Here is a 23,719-nt window from a genome sequence, read left to right on the forward strand (position 1 = left end):
GGGTGTTGGCTGGAGATCCTTGAGTTGTTCTCTGAACAGTAGCAGGTTGGTTGGGTTTTGATGCTCTACAGGAAGTCTGTTACAAGGGCTGTTGTCAAACATTAAATGGATCAGCCCTCTGCGGAGTATTTTAAAGTGAGTTATTGGGAAGGCGATGTGGGGTTGGAACACAGCTTATTTTTGGAGGTGATTTTGTCCTTGATCGATAGTGGTGCTGATCAGTAAATGGTTTTGTGAGGTAGTGGCGTGGAGGTTGAAAAAGCAGAGAGAGCGAGTTGTTAGCATCCAGGAAATACAACGATGAGCTGTTTAAATACATCTGTCCAAGAATGGTAACAGACAGCTGCATGTGTTAAAAACCTTAGCCCTGCCTGGTCTTTACAATTTATTATCAGAGTGTGAACACCAATGGATTAGCAAAATTAAAAGGCAGCAGGGAGAGATTCCAAGACCAGGTTTACTAATGTCACAGCTGATGGAAAATGTTTATAAACGTACTCTGACCATAAGAAAAGTGTACATCCTATTTAAGCTAATGTGCTGACCTAATAGATGCACCTCATGCAATATACTCTTTTTTTACATTTTCCTATGTTGGAATATGCCTGGGGGATTTTGGGCGTTGTGTCAATGTGGATGTCTCTGGGTATGAGGTATTGACCTGGTGGGGGATCTTTTTCTTGTTTGCATAAGAGTCCACAACAACATTGCAATGTCACTGTACCGAATACAACTTGAATGCTGTATGAGTAATATGGGAAGTGAAGGGGTTTGAACAAGGCTATTATACATGGCTCAAAACAAAAAGTGCTTGTGGTGGGTCAGAGGTAAGAATGTGTCCCCCACTCCAGCAAAATCCTCTCCTCTATCAGTGGCCTTTTTGTATGTGTGTGTGTGTGTGTGTGTGTAGATAGAGATAGAGACAGACATGGAGACACAGAGACCGAGACAGAGAGAGAGAGAGAGAGAGAGAGAGAGAGATTGATTCAAACAATGTAATCAAACAGCACAGATTTGCTACAAAAGGTAGTTGGACAATTTAATGTGTGTGGCAAGGTGCAGTGTCTGTTTTTTCTGTGTCATCACCCAATACATTGAACAGCTGTGGTGGTGGGCTCTACGGGAGCCAGGACAAATAGCAGAGGGGAGCAGGCACCATCTGGCCTCTCTGGAGACACCAGTGAAGACTCTGGAGTAAATATATACAACCTTTGAGGCTAGGGGTTCTGGGAGACTATGAGGAAGAAGAAGGGCAATAAGGTCTGTACAGGATTGATGAAGAGCATAGTGATAGATAAGAATGCACTGGAAGCGCTAATCAAGGGACCCAGCGAGAAAGTATGAAGGAAAGAAATCACGAGGTGCTATAGGGACCAGGTCAGCTGGGGTATAAAAGAGGAAAAGAGAGGTAGGGAATGGAGAGGGTGAGAAAATGGATGAAGGGAATAGAAAGCAGATAGCATAAAAAGAGCAGAGAAAGGGAGAGAAATACTGCACAGGAGATAGGAAAAGCATAGTGGAATGATTTTGATGGGATGGGAGAGAAAAAGTTGGAGATAAAAGTGATAGAGAATAGAAAGAAACAGGCTGGGGTGAGAATGAAGAAAAGATAGGATGCTCAGAAATAATGGAAAGGAAGAGATAGAAAGCCAGAGGGAGGAAGGAGGTGTGAAAGAGAAGGAACTGTGGATGCACTTTTGGCAAAACTGAACGAAGATTTTGCCCAATGTTGCATATCCTGACAGAAGTCTGCATTAGGAAACACACCTAAAATAGGGCAAACTTCCCCAGCGTACTGATGGCAGGGACCCTGTAGTGGATAGACCACCATCTATAATAGGCTGCAGGCAGACTAAGCCCAACTGTTAACTTCACCCTCCAGGGTTACTTATAATGGCCGTATTTTTTTCTCTTTTTTTTACACTTCCTTGTCTTGAGTTTGATGGTGTCCTGGCTGCAGGTGTGCAGTGATCCATAAGGGAGTGTGAGCTTTTCTGCAAGATAAGTGGAGATGCTATCATGATGGCTCTCTATGTTCTATTGGTCTGTGGAAATATGGATTTGATGACAGGAGGAATAACTAAGCTATGAACGCTTAGCTTCCTGTTGCATTGCTGGAATTTCTAAGACCTATTTCTGGCATTTGGACAAGAATTCAGGCAACTTATCAGCACGCTACACTCTTGGTCAAAAGTCAGGTCTCCTGTCATAACCTCCAAAGAGTTTACACATAAATTCCACACAAAAGTTTATTTGAACACACCAAATTTTCAACAGCGTTTTCTAAACTAAATCCTCTTTCTTATAAACAAATCTAACTTTGTTTGCCAGATCGAGTTTTCTCAGTTCTTCAAAGTTAAAGATATAACTGTGCTTCAATGTGAGCCCTTACAATAATTATCGAGATACATAAATATTTTTCATGTCCCCACTACCAATGGAATTGATGAATTTGAGATTCTGGGTGACTTGTGGCTCCGAAGGTTTGGTTTACACATGATTATACGAGTATCTTGATGAGAACTTACAAGTAGTCAAACTATTTTTCGTCTCTCAAGATTTACTAAGGTAATATGTGAATGATATAGGATGCCTGAAGTTGTTTAGTTAGTCTTTGGCATTTTATTATTGGTCAGTCTTTGGGACTTTATTATTAAATATTCTTTCGACTTTTATAACTAGTAGAAGTTTCATGTAAATAAGCATCATAAATATAAAAATAACTATGTAAAAGAATGTGATTTGTCCTAATGTGGGGGGGTTGCTGGGGAAAAAGGACGGCGAGCACTTGAAAGAGGTCCGAGAGACACGTCGTATCACCGCTAATAGTTACCTCGAACATGCAAGTTACATGCACATACATGATACGTTCCAAGGCTACACAGTTGAATACACTGGTGACTGGCAGATTGATGAACAGAATGAGGAGGGTGTGAGGAAGAGAGGCCAGGGAGTGATAAAGAGAATGAGAAGGGCCAGTGTGAGGGAGAGAGGCCAGGGAGTGATGAAGAGAATGAGGAGGGCGGGTGTGAGGGAGAGAGGCCAGGGAGTGATGAAGAGGGCCATGTGAGGGAGAGAGGCCAGGGAGTGATGAAAAGAATGAAGAAGGCCGGTGTGAGGGACAGAGACCAGGGAGTGATGAAAAGAATCCGGAGGGCCGGTGTGAGGGATAGAGGCCAGGGAGTGATGAAAAGAATGAGGAGGGTCGGTATGAGGGAGAGAAGCCAGGGGGTGATGAAGAGAATGAGGAGGGTGCGAGGGAGAGAGGCCAGGGTGTGATGAAGAGAATGAGGAGGGCCAGTGTGAGGGAGAGAGGCCAGGGAGTTATGAAAAGAATGAAGAAGGCCAATGTGAGGGAGAGAGACCAGGGAGTGATGAAAAGAATGAGGATGGTCGGTATGAGGGAGAGAAGCCAGGGAGTGATGAAGAGGGCCATGTGAGGGAGAGAGGCCAGGGAGTGATGAAAATAATGAAGAAGGCCGGTGTGAGGGAGGGAGACCAGGAAGTGATGAAAAGAATGAGGAGGGCCGGTGTGAGGGATAGAGGCCAGGGAGTGATGAAAAGAATGAGGAGGGTCGGTATTAGGGAGAGAAGCCAGGGGGTGATGAAGAGAATGAGGAGGGTGCGAGGGAGAGAGGCCAGGGAGTGATGAAGAGAATGAGGAGGGCCAGTGTGAGGGAGAGATGCCAGGGAGTGATGAAAAGAATGAGGAGGGTCGGTATGAGGGAGAGAAGCCAGGGAGTGATGAAGAGAGCCATGTGAGGGAGAGAGGCCAGGGAGTGATGAAAATAATAAAGAAGGCCGGTGTGAGGGAGGGAGACCAGGAAGTGATGAAAAGAATGAGGAGGGCCGGTGTGAGGGATAGAGGCCAGGGAGTGATGAAAAGAATGAGGAGGGTCGGTATTAGGGAGAGAAGCCAGGGGGTGATGAAGAGAATGAGGAGGGTGCGAGGGAGAGAGGCCAGGGAGTGATGAAGAGAATGAGGAGGGCCAGTGTGAGGGAGAGAGGCCAGGGAGTTATGAAAAGAATGAAGAAGGCCAATGTGAGGGAGAGAGACCAGGGAGTGATGAAAAGAATGAGGAGGGCCGGTGTGAGGGATAGAGGCCAGGGAGTGATGAAAAGAATGAGGAGGGTCGGTATGAGGGAGAGAAGCCAGGGGGTGATGAAGAGAATGAGGAGGGTGCGAGGGAGAGAGGCCAGGGAGTGATGAAGAGAATGAGGAGGGCCAGTGTGAGGGAGAGATGCCAGGGAGTGATGAAAAGAATGAAGAAGGCCAATGTGAGGGAGAGAGACCAGGGAGTGATGAAAAGAATGAGGAGGGTCGGTATGAGGGAGAGAAGCCAGGGAGTGATGAAGAGGGCCATGTGAGGGAGAGAGGCCAGGGAGTGATGAAAATAATGAAGAAGGCCGGTGTGAGGGAGGGAGACCAGGGAGTGATGAAGAGAATGAGGAGGGTGTGAGGGAGAGAGGCCAGGGAGTGATAAAGAGAATGAGGAGGGCCAGTGTGAGGGAGAGATGCCAGGGAGTGATGAAAAGAATGAGGAGGGTGTGAGGAAGAGAGGCCAGGGAGTAAGGAAGAGGATGAAGAGTGGCGGCGGTGAGCATGACATGTTTGCAAAAGAAAAACAATTTAGCGCCATGAGGTGACTCAGTTCTTGGTTGTGAGCGCAAAAGCTTTTCTAACAAAACACAAGGTATCATAGGACACTGTAAGCATAGCACAGGTTGGGGAAGAAAGGCATCCCAAGAGCAGGGGGCAGTGAGTACAGTAGAGAGAAATGTCTGCACCCTGTGCTTCTGCGTGCCCCCCATGACCCACTGCAAGATGGCTCGGGTTTCCAGAAAACGGCATTAGCCGCTTGGGAAACTGGAGAGAGGGCTTCATTTTACTAATGGGCTGGAAGTGCAGCCAATGGTGGGGAGCCGAGAGCCGCCTGTGGGCTGAGCCTGTAACCGATACCCCCACGTACGGGAAGGGAGCCAGGAGTCACTGCCGAGAGGCAGCACCAGGGCAGGGCTGCAGATAATCCATCTGCCCCTATGCATTCCTCTATCCATCTGGCCCTGCACCTGAATCCATCAATACAGGCAGACATGCGTCCACCCACCCACTTACAGTGCAAACACACAGACTCTTCTCTCTGTTCACCTAACCACTCCTCCATCCAAACTCCTTCCTTCATCCATCTATTCACCGATTTCCAAGCATCTATCCACACATTTGTACCCATTATTCCATTCACCCATTGGTACTGATGCATTCCTTTATCTATTCATTGCTCCATATCCAAGTTTTCTAACCGCACAATTATGCATAAATCCATACACTGACCCACAGCTGTGTAATTATCTTTCTATACACCCATACCTGGCAGTTTATACAGTCATACATGTATGCAACGAAACATCTTTGTAACCACTCAGGTGTGTATCCATTGATGCATCCCCATATGCATTCAGGAATGCATGCAGTATGTCTGTGGTCCAGTGTGTGCTTGCATTTGTGTTATTTGTGACTGTCTTGTTGTGTGCCTGTGTATACGTGCTTGTAATCATACACGTTTTAAAAGCCATACCTATTGACTTTGCCAGCGTGTCTTTTAGGAGCTACCCAGCCTTTATTTCGGTGAGCATTTCCTATAAAACGAAAGTTTCAATGTCACTCTTTTAAAGTAATTCTTTACGGTATGAGTCATCGCTAGGCAGAGCAGCACATGAGAGTGAGTGACGTCAGAGCAGAAGGACTGCCTCCTGACAAAGTTCTCAGGCACAACGTTGGATTTTATTATACCCTTGATCAGTGTCACTCACGCCTGCCCAGGGTGCGGATGTTAACTATGCATCACTAAAAGTATAATCGCTGTTTATCTTTTACGGATGAGTTATCAAACTTTCTATCCCTCCCAGAGCCGCATAACTGATCGTCTGGTTTCGCGTTGTGCATTTCTGGTTCTCAAAGTGGGACGCCCGCAAGACGGAACGTAGATATCCGTCCTTGGCATGTTACAACAGCTGCTGTTACCACTCTGAGGGAGAAGTGCAGGGCCGGACTGGGAAACAAAACCGACCCTGGCAAAGTGCTCAGCCGCCCCCCCCCGGGGCTTGGGGGTGCCACCAAGCTCTTTGCCAGGGCCGGTTTTCAGTATGCTGCAAAAACGGCCCTGTAAAAAAAAAACGGCCCCAAGGGGCCCAAAACCGGCCCCACCTGTGCGGCACACCGGGGGATTGCCCGGTGCCCGCTACAGCCAGTCCGGCCCTGGAGAAGTGGAAGGGTGTGGCGGTGGTTAAATCCCAGTTACCCCTCTAGCCAAGACAGGTGGGGGGACAGAGACTTTGAGGGCCTGTACCCTAGAGGCTTCGGAGTCAGCCACCCCACTGAAAACGTTTAGCAATTAGCTCTCCTCTTACCTCACTCAAGGGTCTCTATGGCAGGCAGGGGTTGGTTCGTTCACTTCTGCTGCAGCAGCCGCAAGCCAGCAAATCGCACAGGGCCAGCAGCACTGCCACAAGAGCGCGTAGTGGTGAAGCACGTGACGCGCCACTGCTACGTTCTCATCGCGAGGGCTGTCCAAAATGATGCCCAGGGCTGTCATTGGAAGAGCTCGCGCGCTACAAGGTTGACGGCCAGGGCCGGACTGTTAATTCCGGGCACCGGGCAATTCCCCGGTAGGCTGGATGGGGTGGGGGCCAGTTTTTGGGGTGGGGGCGGTTTTAGTCTGTCCTCCGCTCTGTCTACTGTCTGACCTCCGCTGCTACTACTCCGCTTGACCGCTCCGCTCCGTTCGGGGAAAACTGTCTACATAATAATACATTCAAGGAGTTTGGTGCTGCACCGTCCGTGTCCGTGACCCGGTGGCTTTAATCATTTAATAATCAGGAGCCGCGGTGCGGCGCACAGCGCGCGGATGTCACCGCTGCCGCATCTGCGCAGTCTTACTATTCACCCTTAGGGTGGGGCTGGTGTCTGGTGGTGATCATGCGCATTGGGGCTTTATTGCGCGTGACTGATGACAGAGGCGAGGTCGAGGAAGAATCCCAGAGACACGAGAGAGGCATGGTAGGCACCCCATAAGGCCCATAATTTACTTATTTTTAGCCCCCATGTCTGCAGTGTCCATCCAGTCAATCACTTTGCAATCAATCATCAACATGGGCCTGGGTGGGCGTTGCGAGACTCCTGACCGCCGGGCTGGGTACAGGTACTGGTAGGCCACGGCCCAGAGGTTCTGACTAGTGGATTTGTGAGCAGGGGCCCGGCGGAGCGAGTTGCGCTGCGCACCATTGCGGGCCGTGTGAATTATGTACCTTTTGTCAACCAAACAGTCAGTCAAGGTGTGATAGCCGCTTGAAAAAGCCGGGGGGGGGTGTTAAGAGGAGGAGAAAAACTTTGGTGCGGGTTTGGGGGGCCGGGTATCACATACTGAACTGGAAATAAAAAAATGCCATGCACAGAGCTCACTCCCCTCTCTTCCATTAGCGTCGGACCAGGGCAAAAGGAGGTGAATCTACAGGACCCTCCACGGTCGGACTGGCCTGTGTGGCCATCTGCAGCAACAGAAGGCAGGCCGCCTCACAAGTCATTGTGTGATCCATTTTTTGACTCTTTGTGGTTATGTTTTAGGGTCTGGTTGCCCGGTTTTTCCTGTTAATTTTCCTCATATTACCTCCACAAACATTACCAACAGCAAGCACAAATGCATGCATTCTCCCGTAACTTGCAGAGCACCTGATCAACATGTCTTTACAAGTTCAAAACTGCTCCAAATAGCAAATGTGGGCCACAGATTTAGGTCTTTGATTCACTAATGAAGGACTCTTATATTTTGGTGTCAAGGATTATTTTCTGTCCCAGTCCGACTCTGAAACCTTTCACAGACCCAGCCATGGAAATTCCTCTGGAATAGGGGCAGAATCCTCCTCCTGGAAAGTCTTGTATATGTCGTGATGTGCCTGACCCATTCCCATGCATTGAGGATATTTGACTTTCCAGCTAATGTATTTGGAGGTTTGCTGTTTTATGGCTGTAAGAACATCTCTAAAGGGATTAACTGCAGCACTGATTGGGATACATTTGTACGATGTAAAAAGGTATCTTTCACTCTCCACTCAATCCTAGTCACAAAGGGTACAGAGCTGCTTTCCTGATAAGTGTGTTTTTTTTATTAAGACTTTTTTTATAGCGCAAACTAGACCCGGAACATCGGGTATCAGAGCGCTTTACATGAGCACCTGTTTCGTTACATGAGGACACATTCATTTTTGTTAGGCACAGGGAGATTAAGTTATTTGCCCAGAATCACAGGATGTTGCGCGTCGTTGCCGAGACTCGAACCTATTGCATTCTGAGACTTGTAATCCTCTTTCAGTCTGGATATTCAGTTGAATTAACAACCCTAAATTGTAAAAGAACAGCCCAAAACTAAAGCATTTCATCAATGGTGACAACGCGCCATCAAGTATGGTAATATGATGTCAAACTAAGCAGTGTCAATTTGCACTGTGTTTTGAGGGTGAACTTCAGCTAGTAGTGGCTTTTTCAGCCAACAGTGCCATGCTTGCTGGGATCTGTGGCTTCATTGCTCATTTTTTAGTGTTCTCTGTAGGAATGTCTGTGATTTATGACTGGCTATCCTGGTGCTCCATAGGGTAATCATTTACTATGCTTTAAAACTTAATACAATCTAATATGTAATGAAAAATGTGTTGAAACATGCTTTGTTTTGCCTGTCTGTCTCCAAAGTTTTCTTGGGGGGAGAACCCCCCAAACTCCCCCTAGTAGTGGTTGCTCACTGCGCTTGCTCGCTACACACCATATGGGGACTGATCTCGATTTTACTTTGTTCTCTCTGATTCACTACTCTTATCTATTTTTGGTGCTCTCTGAAAGAATGTGTATAGGTACATATGACTGGGTGGGTAACCGGGTGCTCTTCAAGGTCATCATCTACTATTTACTGTGCTTTGACAGTTGATACAATTGAATATGTAATTAAAAATGTGCTGTAAAATTCACCATTTTGGTCTGTCTTTTCCCAATATTTTCTGGGGGGGAAACCCCCCCCCAACTCCCCTAGTGGTGGTTAGGCTTGCTCGCTGCGCTCGCTACGCGCTGGACGGGGGCTGGACTGGCAACATTTGCCAGGCCTGCTTTCAGTTCCCAGTCTGGCCCTGTTGACGGCCCTGGGACGGACCAACAAGCAAGCACAAACGAGGGACGACGCGGCGGCAATTGGCAGCCCTGTCTGCAGGCGCCACGCAGCAGTTACAACAAGCAAGCAGGTCAGGTGCACGCTTGCACTTTCAAACTGGGCCGCGTGCACGGCACTGGTGGCCCGTTGCGGCGGCCTTTATAATTTATTTTGGGACACTGACACCACTGTGACTGACAGTAGTGTCAGTGAGTGTCCCCAAATAAATGATAAAGGCCGCCGCAACGAGCCACCAGTGCTGCACGGACGCCCCCAAAATAGTGCCGCCTGGGGCGGACTGCCCCCCCTAGCTACGCCGCTGCCAAGAGCCTGGCATGCCCTGACAGACCCACCTTCCTTAGGCCGAAGAGCTCAGTGGGAAAAGCCACAGCAATCAGCTGATACAGTCCCTTTGAGGGATTCACCATTTTCTTTTTGTGACAATTTGTTAGAAATTGGGTTTTTTGTTGAGGTGGGAGTGAACCCTTCTCAAGCAATAACCACAGTCCCTGTCAGGCTGAACCACAAAAGAAGAATCACCAAATTAACCTGTGCTTAACCCGCTAGGAGCTTCTCACAAGACCAATAATGCTAAACCTAGAGGCAATGTGTAGAGTATTAATGCAGCATTTAAACAGTAAGAAAGTGAGAACACAACACAATAAAAATGTCACACCACTTTAGACAAATAGAATATAATTTCGTAAACAGTTTGACATAAAAATGACCAAAATCCAATCAATATTATGAATATTTAAATGTTTAGCAAAAACTAGGACCTGAAAGATCACAGTGTCAACTGCGGACATCTTGCTGCACAGGGCAAGGGAAAAGTTGAACGTTATGGCTGACCGCGATGAAGCCCAGTTCGGATAAAGGAGGTGGATTGGGCTTAATTGTGGATTTAGAAGAAATTTTATTGAAAAATGTGTGAGACAAAGTTCAGCAGGGGAAAGCAGCCAGCGGTGGCCGAGGAGGAAGGATTATCGTCGGGGAGCCGCTTCATGAAATCATGGTGAAGACTTCTATGTTCGAACTTAGGGCCTAATTTATAAGTTGGCAGTATGCAAAATCCATCAAAACGGCGACGGAGTATACATACTTTCAAGATAAAGTTCGGCCTGATTAAGATGCAGGCAGACTATAGGTTTAATTATGGCGGAGACTACTGTGTCTTTGCCTTGGTTAAACCTCGCTGATGGACCTGCAGATTAAGGGCCATTGGTGGCAGACCTTTAATTCCTCCCATCTAAATTAGATGGGTAGAATTAGAGGTACCTTTTTACTAGAGGTGGGCAGAATGTTTCATTCCGCCCGTGGAATTGGTTGAATTTGGCGACTCCACGTTACTCTCATAACGCGGAGTTCCAGCCAAATTCTGCTAATCACCGCATGCCGAAATTCTTTCCCGCGAGGTTCCAGAAACGCAAGCAAGATTTGACATTGGATTGGATTTTTTAATGCAGGTGGTCATAGTGGGAGGTCTGCTTCTCGAGTAGATTTGCTGCCGCTCAAATAGATTTTCAACTCGAGCGGTAGTAAAATTAACTCGAATGACTGCGTAGTCTTGCACACCGCATGGTGCCATGAGCTCTGATTTTTCTGCGCTACTGGAGCTATATTGCAGCGTCAGAAGCATGACAGGCATATATCTACGGAATCTCACAGAGTATTTATGTAACTCCATTAGCTCTACCGAACCTTCATTTTCACTGCTCATCACGGCTAGGAAAAAAATGGCGGTAAGGGGCCGTGAAAACTGCTAAAGGCTCTCCTTATCCAGGAGCTGCAATGGAATGAAGCTGCAGGCTGTAGTCAGCAAGTGCTCCATGAGACCAGATACCCCTCCTGTGGGGAGCCACTGAACAGGATTTGCTTCTGCGGAGAAGAACGTGGCAGGAGGTACCACAAAGTCAGGCCGACCAGCAATGCAACTTGGACCAGTCTGTGAGCAGGTAGGGCCTGGTCTACCCTCAGTTCTCAAGGCACGTTTTTGGCAGAATTTGTTTTACGTTCTAAGTTTTGGTTTTAGGTGGTTTGTCCAGCTTTAGCACAACTTCCACTGGTCCAGGACAGGGTGGGAACCACCTGGAGGGTAGGACTCACTTCAGGCACTGTTTAGGTGCAGGGTTTAAGTTGTTGGAGCTTTTTGTGTCTCGTTAGCTCAGAACAGGATTCCAGCCAACTAGCCCTTTGGGTGAAACTGGTAGTCCTGGGTTCTAGCAGCAGAGCATTCCTCTTAATTGCAGGACAGACCTTCTGGGTGTCCTCCACAAGCCCAGGAGTGAACTTAAGAGTAGACCTGAGGGTTCTATTTTTATACCTGTGCCAGCTTTGAAGTGAAGGAAACATCTGGAGTTTCCCCTCCCCCACAGATGGTTCTGGAATTTTCTACCTCCTTGTCCATGCTCCAAGGTACCTGGGGTGACAAAAGTTTAATGGGAATTTCTTTGTGAGTAGGATGAGACAGCTCCTTTGAACTGTGCAAGTGGAGCAGGAAACAATTTCACCCCAAATATTGTGGCATGATGCCCATCCTGGCCACACTTAGTCCCCCTTTGTCGCACTGTCTGGGAGGAATACACTAAGGCCAACTGCCATGCTGATCACAGTCATGTCACTCAGGAAACAGGCTGCAGGAACCAAACGGTTAGGACAAGAAAATTCCAACTTTGTATAAGTGTTATTTTCAGAATTGTAACTTACAATCTGACTTACCATTAAAGAGGATTTTAAATTACAATTCTTCAAGGATCAAACATGGCAATGAACTTGTTCCCAAACAAAAATTATCACTTATTTAATGTAATAAGGTAACCCAATCTTACCCATTGGAGAGGTTGGGCTAACAGTCATGAGAAATGAATTGAGGGTTTTTTTTTACTACCAGGACATGTAAAACCTAAAGGTACATGTTCAGCTCTTTAAATACAATGCCACCTCCTAATGAGCTGTTTAATGCCTCCTTCAGGGATGACTTGTAGGTATTAAAAGGGAGATTTAGGGCTGGCAAAGAGTTTTTTTGCCAGGTCGAATTGCCAGTTTAACACAGCACACAGGCTGTAATGACAGGCATGAGACACGTTTTAAAAGGCTACTTAAGTAGATGACTAAATCATTGCTGCAGGCCCACTAGTAGCATTCATTTACAGTCCCTGGGTACATATTATACCACTTTACTAGGAAATTATAAGCAAATTAAATGTGCAAATCAGGTTCAGGTCAATTTTACCATCTTTTAAGGAGTGAAACAAGCTATTTAGCACTGACTAACAAGTGTAAAGTGCACAGAATCCTAAAGCTAACAAAACAAATTTCAGCAGACAGGAGAAAAGTAGGCAAAACATTGGGGGGAAGACCAACCTAACCTAAGGCTGATAGGTGTAACACAAGTGAAAGCCATTATCTTGCAAGCCTGATCTATGCGCCTCCTTATTTAAGACATCTTCCCATGGCATCTTGCCCTGGGTGTCTCTGCAGAAATATCTGTGATGGTCTAGAAATACCTGGACCCTATACCATACCCTCTGGACCACAACCACCACAAACATCACTGAAGTAAATAGAATGCCCCCGACCCCTCGATCTACTCCAGTGAACAAACTGCAGAAACAAGACCATCTCCAAAGCCCTAACCGTCTCCTTATAAAATCTCTGTTACTATTGTTCATGCATGTCGTTACCTTCCAAGGGATAATTTAACCCATAGAGCACTCATTACAACCTGTTGCTTTGTTAATTTGAAATCTACTAAACATGAAAACTGCCTCTACAACTTGATCCTTAATCACACCCTTGGTTTCCTTTTTATCAATGAAACATAGTTGACTGACGTTTGAATGCCTTGTCCCTCACAACCGCTGTCTAATCCATTGCAACAGACCTTCAAGCAGAGATGATGGACTGACCGTCATCCTCTGAAGCAACCTACATGCCACCAAACTACCCATTCCAAACAGCAATTCTTTTGAATATCTCAGTATCACTTCCAACTTAAACACCAGCAGCATCAATATCCTGACATGATAGTAACCACCGATATTGATTTAAGTATCTTCAATCACTTCTAACTGATTTCTGACCTCTTTCTTACAGACAACGATCTCCAAGTCACAGGGGATTTTTAACTTTTTGCAATAATATATATATTTTAAACATTATTATTACAATATGTAATCTTAATCTCTGCACTAGAGAGGCGAATGATTCAGACACGCATAAAAATGTTGGCATCAAACTTACGCTAGAAAACTGGGATGCTGCAAGCAGCTTGTTATATTGTCCAGATAATTTAAGGATAGGCATGGTTTAGAACAACTAGCTTTGTTAACCCTCTAACGTGCAGCTATAAAGTCTGCCTAATAAATATGAACTACTTCAAGGAATACCCTTCTCTGATTATTAGTCATTTCTGGTTAACTGGACAATGTGAGACTGATCTCTGGAGCTAACATTCTTTCCATTTTCTGTTTTAGAGGGCCTGACTAATTTACTTTTAATGTCAGTGCAGCATTATATCAGATTTCTTTAAAGAATCCTACTATTCTGAATGTTTTTTTAAAAACTTGAACAGTAAAAGAGGCTGCTTTTAATTTAAGAAAGCTGTGCTATATATCAAGTCAACACGGTACAAAATGATTGTAATGACAAGATTTTCTGTGTAATTGTTATGTTTTTATTAACCAAATACAACATAAAATAAAAGAAGTGTTTACTTCCTTTTGCTGTATGTGTCATGCCACCAGACTAGACACTAACCACAAATATGACATCACATACTATGCAACCAAGTGATATGAACTAAACAAGTAAACATTTGAGAATGGAGAAGATAGGTGGCAAGAGAGTTACGTCAATTGCTTCCTTTAGGGTACACCAAGGCGAGGGGGTCCCTCTAAGCCACCACTGAACTCTAGAACAGGTAGGAAACATTCGGGCCTGTGAGACCCAAAAACAATGATCCCTCGGGTTTCCTCTAGTGCTAATTTGAGCAAATGACTCTTGTAATCACTCACTGACACAAGACCACAGCAAAAAGTTCAACTTTGACAAAAGAAAGAAAAGATGAAGGGTAGCAATAGGAATGGCACACATGAAGTTGTAAAAATGTAAATCAGGCAGAAGGCTTGGAGGGGTGGGTGAATGTTATGGTTGCTTTCATCTATGGTTCTTGTTCATGAGCTAGAAACAGCGTTGAGAAGTAATGAAGAAGCATTTCTTCTGTATGTATTTTTTTAAGGTATTAGAATCTCTTGCAAGGGACTTCTTTCAGTCTTGCATGCCAAACAATCAAGATTCAGTATGTGAGAGGTCCAAGATACTAAATCCACAACACAATCCCCTCCACCCCCAAAATAACAAGTGCGGTCTCCTGTGCTTGTTTTTTTTATGCCCTCCCGGTGGGCTAAGTCCCGGAAGGAACAAATATTTTGGGGGGGGAGGAGCGCATGTGGCCCCCCATCCCTAGGCTGTTTTTTCTGACCCTGGGGACCCCATTCCCTGGGACCCGGAAGATTTTCAAACGGGGGAGGTGGGTTCGCGGCACCCTACCTGGGCCGATTTCAGCCCTGGGAACCACATCCCCTGGCTGAATCTGCAAATGGTCCAGGGAGCACACCCCAGAGACATACCAGTTTCCCTGCTGGCATGTTTGCTCTCGCTTGGAGTGAGCAATTTTAAATCTTCCGCCAAGTGGAAGAAAAGACCAAGGGCCTCATTATGATGTCGGTCGGACGAGCATCTGACGTGCATCATCTCGGAAACGGTACTGCCCAACAAGGCGTCGGCAGTCCCGAATTACAATGCAGAAGTGTATATTTCCTATTGTGGCGTGTGCGGAAGCAGTTGGATTAATGTGTGGTAATTAAATATTAATTTACTTTAAAAAAACCTTAGAAATTCACTGAAAAAAACAAAGGATACAGGGACGTTACAGTTATGAAATAGCAGTAAAAAAAGTATAAATTCGTTGCAAAAAAACAAGGCAAGTTAGTTTCAGATTTTACACACACAAAACCATAGAGATTCAGCAGTTAAAGTTATCTCAAGTAACTATAACTCGTGCCTTAAGGTAACTATAAATCACACCCTCGCTATGCACTGCTAAATACCTCATGGGGTCACAAGTAACTGTTACCTTAGGGCATGAGTTATAGGTACTTGAGATAACTACAACTAGAACTGCTGAATTTCTGTGGGTTTGTGTGTGTAAAATCTGAACCTAATTATTAAAATCCCTATAATCTTTGATTTTTTGGTAAATATACATACATACACACATATATATATATATATATATATATATATATATATATATATATTACCTACTGGCGGTCGCCAGTAGGTAGTTATAGTTAGGACCACGTTTCCATAGGAAAACCTCAACATTCTATTTTGAATAACTTTGGCGCCGGTCGACGAATCCTCGCGAATTTCTCAAAATAGGTGGGGCGCTACGCTCCGCTCCTACCCTGAAAGTCTCGGGGGGATTCGTCAAGCGGGGGCTGAGATAAAAGGGGGGTCCCAAAACGCGTTTTTCCCATGCATTTTTCCATAGGACCTTTAGAACGAGCTACAGCCCGAACGGCTGAACAGAATTACTAGAAATTTGGCAGAGAGGTAGTCCCTAGGTCAAGGAAGTGCCTTTTGTAGGTTTGGTGTAAATCTGTTCAGTAGATTCTGAGAAAATAGCCTTTAAATCAATATATATATCTGAGCCCGCTTACGGTACGCTTACCGTACGCTTACCGTACGCTTACCGTAAGCTTACGGTGGCGTGCGCGACCGCGATTCTGATTGGCTCTTAGATCTTAGTAAACATTCGAATCGGCCGAAACCAGGAAGCGGCGTCCGCCATTTTGTCTCTCGCACTGAGTGTTGTTTATCAAACATGATGGCCAAAAACATGTTACGGGGCTGTTTTGACAACTCCCTCCCACATAGTCATGTTGAGGGAGTCCCAAAACATCCCCCAAGAGCAAAAACGGTTTTATTTTTTTTTCGGCAATTTCGCGGGGTACGCTTACCGTACGCTTACCGTACGCTTACCGTAAGCTTACCGTACGCTTACGGTAAAAAAATAAAAATAAAAAAAACACTATCCACACTTACCCCACCCCCTGTGCTTTTGGTGGCCGCAGGCCACCAAATGTGCAGGGCTTATTAATAGAGAAAAAAAACGTAATTTTGGCAACATGAAATTATAAAATCGAAATAAAAAAAACACTATCCACATTGACCTCACCCCCTGTGCTTTTGGTGGCCGAAGGCCACCAAATGTACAGGGCTTATTAAAGTTGATAAAAACCGTGCACGGAACGAACTGCGTTAAGTGGGCGCGCACGCCACAAATGGCGTAAAGTAACTTAGCATTTAAAAAACCGTACAAATTCACTGAAAAAACCATAGGTTTCACACACGTTATAGTTAGGAAATAGCATTTAAAAAACCTTGCTAATTCACTGAAAAAACCATAGGTTTCACACATGTTATAGTTAGCTGGACATTTTACTGATAAAAAACCAATGAAATTCCCCCGTTATAGTTACTGTAGGCAACTATAACTCACGCGACCGTAATCCTCTGCTGATGACATATGTGTCTTTATGAAAAAAAAATATTTGTAATATATGTATAGCTAAAATTTAATGGAAGAAGATATGGGCAAATAAGTGTCTAAATACAGTATTAGCATCAGCAGAGGATTACGGTCGCGTGAGTTATAGTTGCCTACAGTAACTATAACGGGGGAATTTCATTGGTTTTTTATCAGTAAAATGTCCAGCTAACTATAACATGTGTGAAACCTATGGTTTTTTCAGTGAATATATATAAATATATATATATATGCTTTTGGAAGCAGACAGTAGAAGTCTAAAAGCAGTCATGAATTACGTAGGCACATTACATCTTCTATAGTTTAAAGCTATTTCTAGAAATATGTTTCCATATGTCACTTGTTTAGTATATAATCGCTACTACGTAAGCATTAGCACATGGATAAAAAAACAGCCCACTGAAATTAGTTGTGAAACATAAAATGTGGAGAAATACAGTAGTTTCTGTTTGGTACAAAAGCTGCAAAATCTGAAATGATAAAGGCCATTTATAATTTGGCACATAGACGAAATGGGGAAAAAGTTTTTTTCTTTTTATCCTAGTTAATATATTGCTGTGAACAATTTAACAAATTACTGCTCAAAGAAAGAGGGATGTACTCTTTTTTTACTATTTTGAGGGCAGCCGTTCATGCCATGGCAGTGCACTCCTGCTCAGAGATCAATTTGATAATATTTAGCAAAATCCTTGTAAGAACCTACCTGTGCAGGTTGTGAAGTCTTGAGTTGTGGAGGTGAAATGTGTCGCAATTACAGCCTGGATCTGAATGGTGTACCAGGTACCTGTCACCAGGTCTGTGAACGTGGCTCTGGTGCTGTTCTTGTCAGTGGTGAAACTCTTCAGTGCTGTGTCAACTCCTGCCTTAGAGATGGACAGAGAGTAACCTTCCCTATCACTGGCAGGCTTCTCCCAATCTACGACCAAGGAGTTTGGACCTCCACTTGTGACTTTTAGAGATGGAGGTGCCAAAGGATCTAAGACAGAAAAAAAATGATGCTATTAGGGAGGCTCTCTTTCTTGGCGTTCAACCTGGTGGGACATTGTTTTAGGTCATATTCCACTAATTTTAAATTGTTGTAAAATGAGAGTTCAAGGTATAATGGGAACCATATGTGGATGGACCAGCCAAATCCCCAATGCAGCAAAAAAAACATGCACTGAAGAGACCGAGACACTCATGCAGTGTCTGATGTGATAACTCCACAATGAACACAAGGGATAGTTACTCATCAGATATGTTGCTGTTTGCAAACCTTGTAGATTGATTAGTGACCATGTGATATTTGAAATGGAACCACATATATAAACGAAAGCATTTGCCTTTCACTTTTGCCAAATCTAGCAGCTGGTTGTCTGTTCATGCTATCAATAACTGTTTATTAACATAATGCAAGCTAAAGTTTTCATGAAAGTTTTAACAAATTACAATTTTCTATTATCAAAATCAAAGGTCATGTGATAACAGTTTGTTCGATGACGTGAAGATCAATGGATATGTTATGCCCCTTCTACTGCTGCAATTCTGAAAAAGTTCACCACTGATTAATTCCAAGGGACTCTCAATCAATAACTCTCAGAACCAATCTAGGAGTCCAAACCCTCACAAATACATATGTGCACACTCAAGCACAAATGTACACGCACACATCTTATGTCAATCCACACAGACTGACACGCCCTATTTCCTCAGCACCAATTTCAAAAGGTCCACACATCCACCTGTCCTTATATGAATATCTGGAGTTTTGCAAATTTGCCTCTATCGCTCCAATAAACAAGCATTTGCAATGCAATAGGTCTCGCATGTACGCGAGTTTGAGCTATTAACATTGCCAATAACAATGCCTTTTAGTTTTGTTTTTGTTTTTAAAACATAAATAAAAGGCGGTGTCATTTACAATGCCAATATCTTAAACTTGCGTAATTGCGAGACCTATTGCATTGCAAATGCTTGTTGAAATACTATCTGGATGAGCAAGATGACAGCTCACTTTGTTTTATCCATGTCACTCTTAAATTGTATGCTAGGACTCCAATGACCCCAAAAATTGAGTAACTTGATTATTGTGACTGACACCAATGAAAGGAACTACTCAATGCGCAGTCCCATCTTATTTGAAAATTAAAATTTGTACATCTTTTATTGAGTTGAAACTCTTCAGATTGTCCGGACGTTGCTGTGGGCACTCTTTGAATCAGTGCAGTGCTAAGCTGCAGACACTGCTAATAAGTCGCACTTCAAGGGGGTTACTACTAAGCTGCAGACTCGAGACACGGTGTCTGGAGGGCTTCAGGATGTGGTGGTAACCAAACCCGACAACTACAAAGCCATACCTGCTGGTAGATACATCACAAACATACTGCTGCATCATGGCAGCACGCGCAGCTTCGGGAAGTGCAGAGCTTGACTCTTCTCATTCTGTACTGGGAAATCTAACCAGGGATTGAAGAGCTATACAATTGCACACACTGGGTTATGGCTGTGCTGATGTAGGTCATTATGCAGAGTATACCAAATATGAAAGGTAAGCTTTAAATGTTCTCACTGAGCCACCCTTGCAGCTTAAATCGCTGTCTGGGTTGTAGTTTTTCCCTGAAAGTTAGTGTTAGTCTGAATCTATTTTTTTTTTACATTCAATCATCTTTCATGAACTGTGCCCTTAGAGTATTATAAAATTCCTTCACTACGGCAGATGCTGTAAATAAAAAAATGGTTTTACTTACAAACCCCATTCTTGTAAGTATGTGAACAGCGTTATCAGGGTAACGCATGAAGGAGTAACAACTTTGGCGAGATTGGCATGTCGCAAACACACTGTGCAAAATGGCGTTTGTAGCATACCCTTCGTACCTCACAGATCAAGCTAGCTGTGTAGCTTAATGCTTTGGTACACAGCCGCTTATTCAGAGTCCCCCACCACTTGTATACGGGAACAGAGACACACACATTGTCATTAACAGACACCTTGTTATGCACCGTGGAGCCGTAAATAAACAGCCACAGGACTGACATTCCCAGGGACCGAGGCTGCAGCTGGAGTAACCAGATTAAAGTCCCAGCAGGTTTCAACTGCCTTTAACGACTAAGGATAGGTCTTGACGATGTCACGCGACGCAGAGGGCGCCCATCGGGAAAGCAAGTATGTTCTATGACGTGACTCAAACTTTCATGAAATCCCTGTTGTGCTAGGGAATACGATGTAGATAGCAGAAATACATATAAAAGCCGAAACAGCCGTGTGTGACAGCAGGGCTTTGATATACGATGTTGAACATTGTCCTGTGTTCGCACTGCTGGCCTCAGCCTAGTTGTGAGTTTGTTTCAAGCGTCTGCTTTCCACCTCCTGTCAACGGCTGGCACAAAATGGTTGCTGCTAATAACTTAAAACATTTAGAGCTACCTAACTTATAGTGATTAAACGTCAAATGTGAAAATGTTTCTTAAGTAGACCTCAAAGGTTGTAATGTTGCAAAAAAGCAAACAAAAAACCGGGCAGCAATACTTCCTTCTTATGTCTTCCCCTTCCTTCTTTAGCAGCCTGAGGTAGCTTTAAATGTTACCATAGCTGCTAAACTGCCACCATTACATTACAATATAAAGCGCCTAGCAAATTCAGTAAGGCACATTTCGATGTAGGAAGCTCAATCATGATGGAATATCAATTCTCAGAAAAAAACATCAAAATATGATCATAGATCACACGATGCTTTTTTTTTACGTGTGCCACTTTAAGTAAGTCCTGCCTTTTAAGATAGCAACAATTTAAATCCTGCCATTCTGTATCCATACATAAGGTAAAAGTGGCACAAATCCCAGAATGTAAATTATACTTTTCGAAAAGGAAGGATAAACTGAAGTAGTCTCACGAGTCACCTCGCAGCTACGGCAAAAAAATAAAAAATGTTTATGAAGGAAACTTACAAAATATTTCAGTAGAGTCCATGTGTTTAAAGGTGTTTCTATGTAATTTCAAACACTAGAATTAAGAATAATTTTTAGCCACAAAGTACCAATGTGTCAATTAATATGGGCACTGAAAATCCACTGCATTATAAACTATACTCGGAGGATTTGACGCACATTTTACATTTTTGCTACTAGTGCAATGTAACCATTGCAATAAAATTCACAGTGATTGGTCTTGCAGCTGGTAAACGGCTTTGGGCGGACAGAGCCGTAATTTAAGCTCTGTTCCAGCTAAACAAACTGACAGCCTGCTTCCATGAGCAAACGCGAGGAAAGCAAGCATATGTATTAATTATGGTGAGAGCACTCGGCTTCAAGCCGATGAAACATCAAAATGCAAGGAGCGTGACTAGCCTCCTCAGGCAGCGGCTGCTGGAATAAAGAATTGCGTATTGCTGCACCGAGAATACCTGCACGTGGCCTATTTCACATGAACATGGTTTCCCCATTAAAATGTATGGGGTCTGATTTATGAAAATGTCTACGTAAGGTTGGGATAACCGGGGCCTGCATTGCTTATCTGCCTCATTCTCATTTCTGGCCACCATCCCCCTCTCTCTGACTCACTCTGGAGCCCCGCCACAGCTGATTGTCACCGCGCCATTAATCCATATATCACAAGCCTACCCGTCTGGGGCTTTGTTGAATGGGCTCGATTTTAACTGCGCAATGGCGCTTCTTTTTTATGTCGGGGCTCTGTGAATCTGGTGAGCCGACATAAATACTCGTGATAGTGGCTTGAAACTGCGGGGTGAATTCTCAAGGCTACCATCCCCCTTGCAAAATGGGTTTCTGTGAAGGTTAAGGGCTTCAACTTACAAACATCACAGTCACTAATGTACCTCCAGTTTCCCCAGTGTATTACGTTCTCCCCGTATATATGAGACGACCGCGCCATTTTGTGCGCCTATAAACCAGGCAAGGATATTAACGTCACTTAATACCGTATCTATTTTAATACGAAGCATGTTCTACATTTCATCACGTGCGGTTTGTATGTCCCTGGGGGATACATGCATATACAGCACGTCAGCTCCTTTCCATTTATTGTCACTAAGAGCTGTGCGCTGCCCACTTGCTGCAAAACACAGTGGTTACGTGTAAAGGGGACAATAGGTGCAAAACCCTGGAAACATAAAATGCAAATAGGAGCAACAAAGCAATGCAGAATTAGAAACCGACGACGACATTTTCTTTGAAGGACACAGTATCTTTTTCATAGATGGTCGGCATGAAGTCTAAGACAGCATTGCCTGAGGTAGTGTGTTGCAAGCAAGAAGAAAACGAGAAGGCAGAAGCAAGCGGCAGGGAAAGCGATCGCTTTCACTTTCGCGATCGCTTCAAAAACAAAGAAGCCCACGAGTGGTGCGCGCGCGCGCGCCACAGCGAGCCATATGGTTTCAATTATTGCGCCCGTGTCTGGGCAGGATAATTGAAAACAATTGCAAGGACTGCGCGTAATAGACACCAATAGGCCATGGGCGGAGCAATGCGCCCGCCTTAGGCCTATTGTGTGCTATCTTTAAAACAAACACGCAGGCAAAGGCCAATAGCAGGCCACAAAAGTAAAAACACACGCACAAGCATGTACAATTCCAGGGTCTGTTTCGGAACCCTGGTCAAAAGGACTCTCGCTGTGCGAGCAGGGCTGCGCACTGCATCGCTAGGCGTGAGACCTAAAAATGACATTCTATAACTTTTGAGAAATTTACTTCCAGCCAAGCACCTACTAGCAAAGCCAAAGAATCCCTACCCCTTGATATGCCACTACTCGTTGGGCACACCATGACCGAGTATAATGGCTTAAAATTTGAGAAACTACTCGCAGGGTTCAGTACAATTCGTACACTCAGGACGTATCACAAAATGATGCCATTAGTACAAATCCTATTAGAAAGTCATACTTACCTCTCTCAACCATCACACATCCTATTTATCACAGACATTGTGAGGGACGCACACATTTATCATTCACTCATCATTCTCACTTTAAATTTCAAGTCGTTCTTAGAGCACCAGTGTAATGTGTGCAACCACACACTTAGCAAAAAAGGAACACTGTGAGTGAAGCTGGGATGATGCAAATTATAATCTATATTAATGGTTAAACTAGGTATTGATGTTTTTTCTTCCCGTCCATCTTTGAGACTCATGGTCAGATTAACCTTTCATCATTTAAACTGAGCCAGAAGCGATTACACATATACCCCCAATCACAATACATTACACTCTATCACAAGATAGTAGCGAAATGTTTAGGCCACTCTCATTTACCTAAATGATGAAGCATTTTGCACAATCAGAGTGGCCTTAATAATGAATGATATAAGAGGTGGAAACAGGTTTTTTGGTATATCACGGGGGTAACCCTGGTTGCACTACACTATGGATAAGAAATTGTTTGGACAGTTGCTTACACCTTCCTTTTGGTGCAAGGATCAGTCCTCATCTACTGTTGTATGGGTTCAAGTTTACCCTATAGGGGACTTCAGGCTTCTTCCTGAGAATATCTGTGCATGTATGAGCGACAGATTAAACATTCAGTCACCAGTATTCGGAAGGTTGGTTTCCTCTTTCCATATCCCGTAGGGCAATAGCTGTGGCCTATGACTTGTTTTCTCCAGCACTTTGTCCAGAGTTCCAACTTGTTTCCTGGCCGCACTCTCCAGTAGTCTGAGAGCAGATCTGCAACAAGTCTAGACTACATATCCTCTCTGCCAGGACCCAAGAGACACCACCAAACACCCAGTCCTATTGTCACCAGCAGTCCGGGGTGATCCACGCCTACCGCCTCTCACTGGAAAACACTGGGACACACAGATGTGTCTCTGGAACAATAGTGCATCAGAATGTAGGGTCTCAATTGGAGATGGGATAGTTCAAGGGGTGACAAAGAAGGTAGTCCTAGAAGCAGTTAATGATCAAATCAGTACAACTTATCTGCAGA

At 44.4% G+C, this 23,719-nt stretch overlaps 1 protein-coding gene across 1 annotated transcript in view; it reads right to left on the reverse strand.

Annotated features, from left to right (window-relative positions):
* Positions 1–23,719, reverse strand: part of LOC146870662 (receptor-type tyrosine-protein phosphatase V-like) — a 450,224-nt gene that overhangs the window by 331,721 nt on the left and 94,784 nt on the right. The window contains 1 exon segment of the mRNA XM_085643396.1: positions 17,507–17,779. Coding sequence (XP_085499522.1) covers positions 17,507–17,779 — 273 coding nt within the window.

Source organism: Triturus cristatus, chromosome 1_1 (genome assembly GCF_964204655.1).
Source record: "Triturus cristatus chromosome 1_1, aTriCri1.1, whole genome shotgun sequence".
Classification (NCBI taxonomy): Eukaryota; Metazoa; Chordata; class Amphibia; order Caudata; family Salamandridae; genus Triturus; species Triturus cristatus.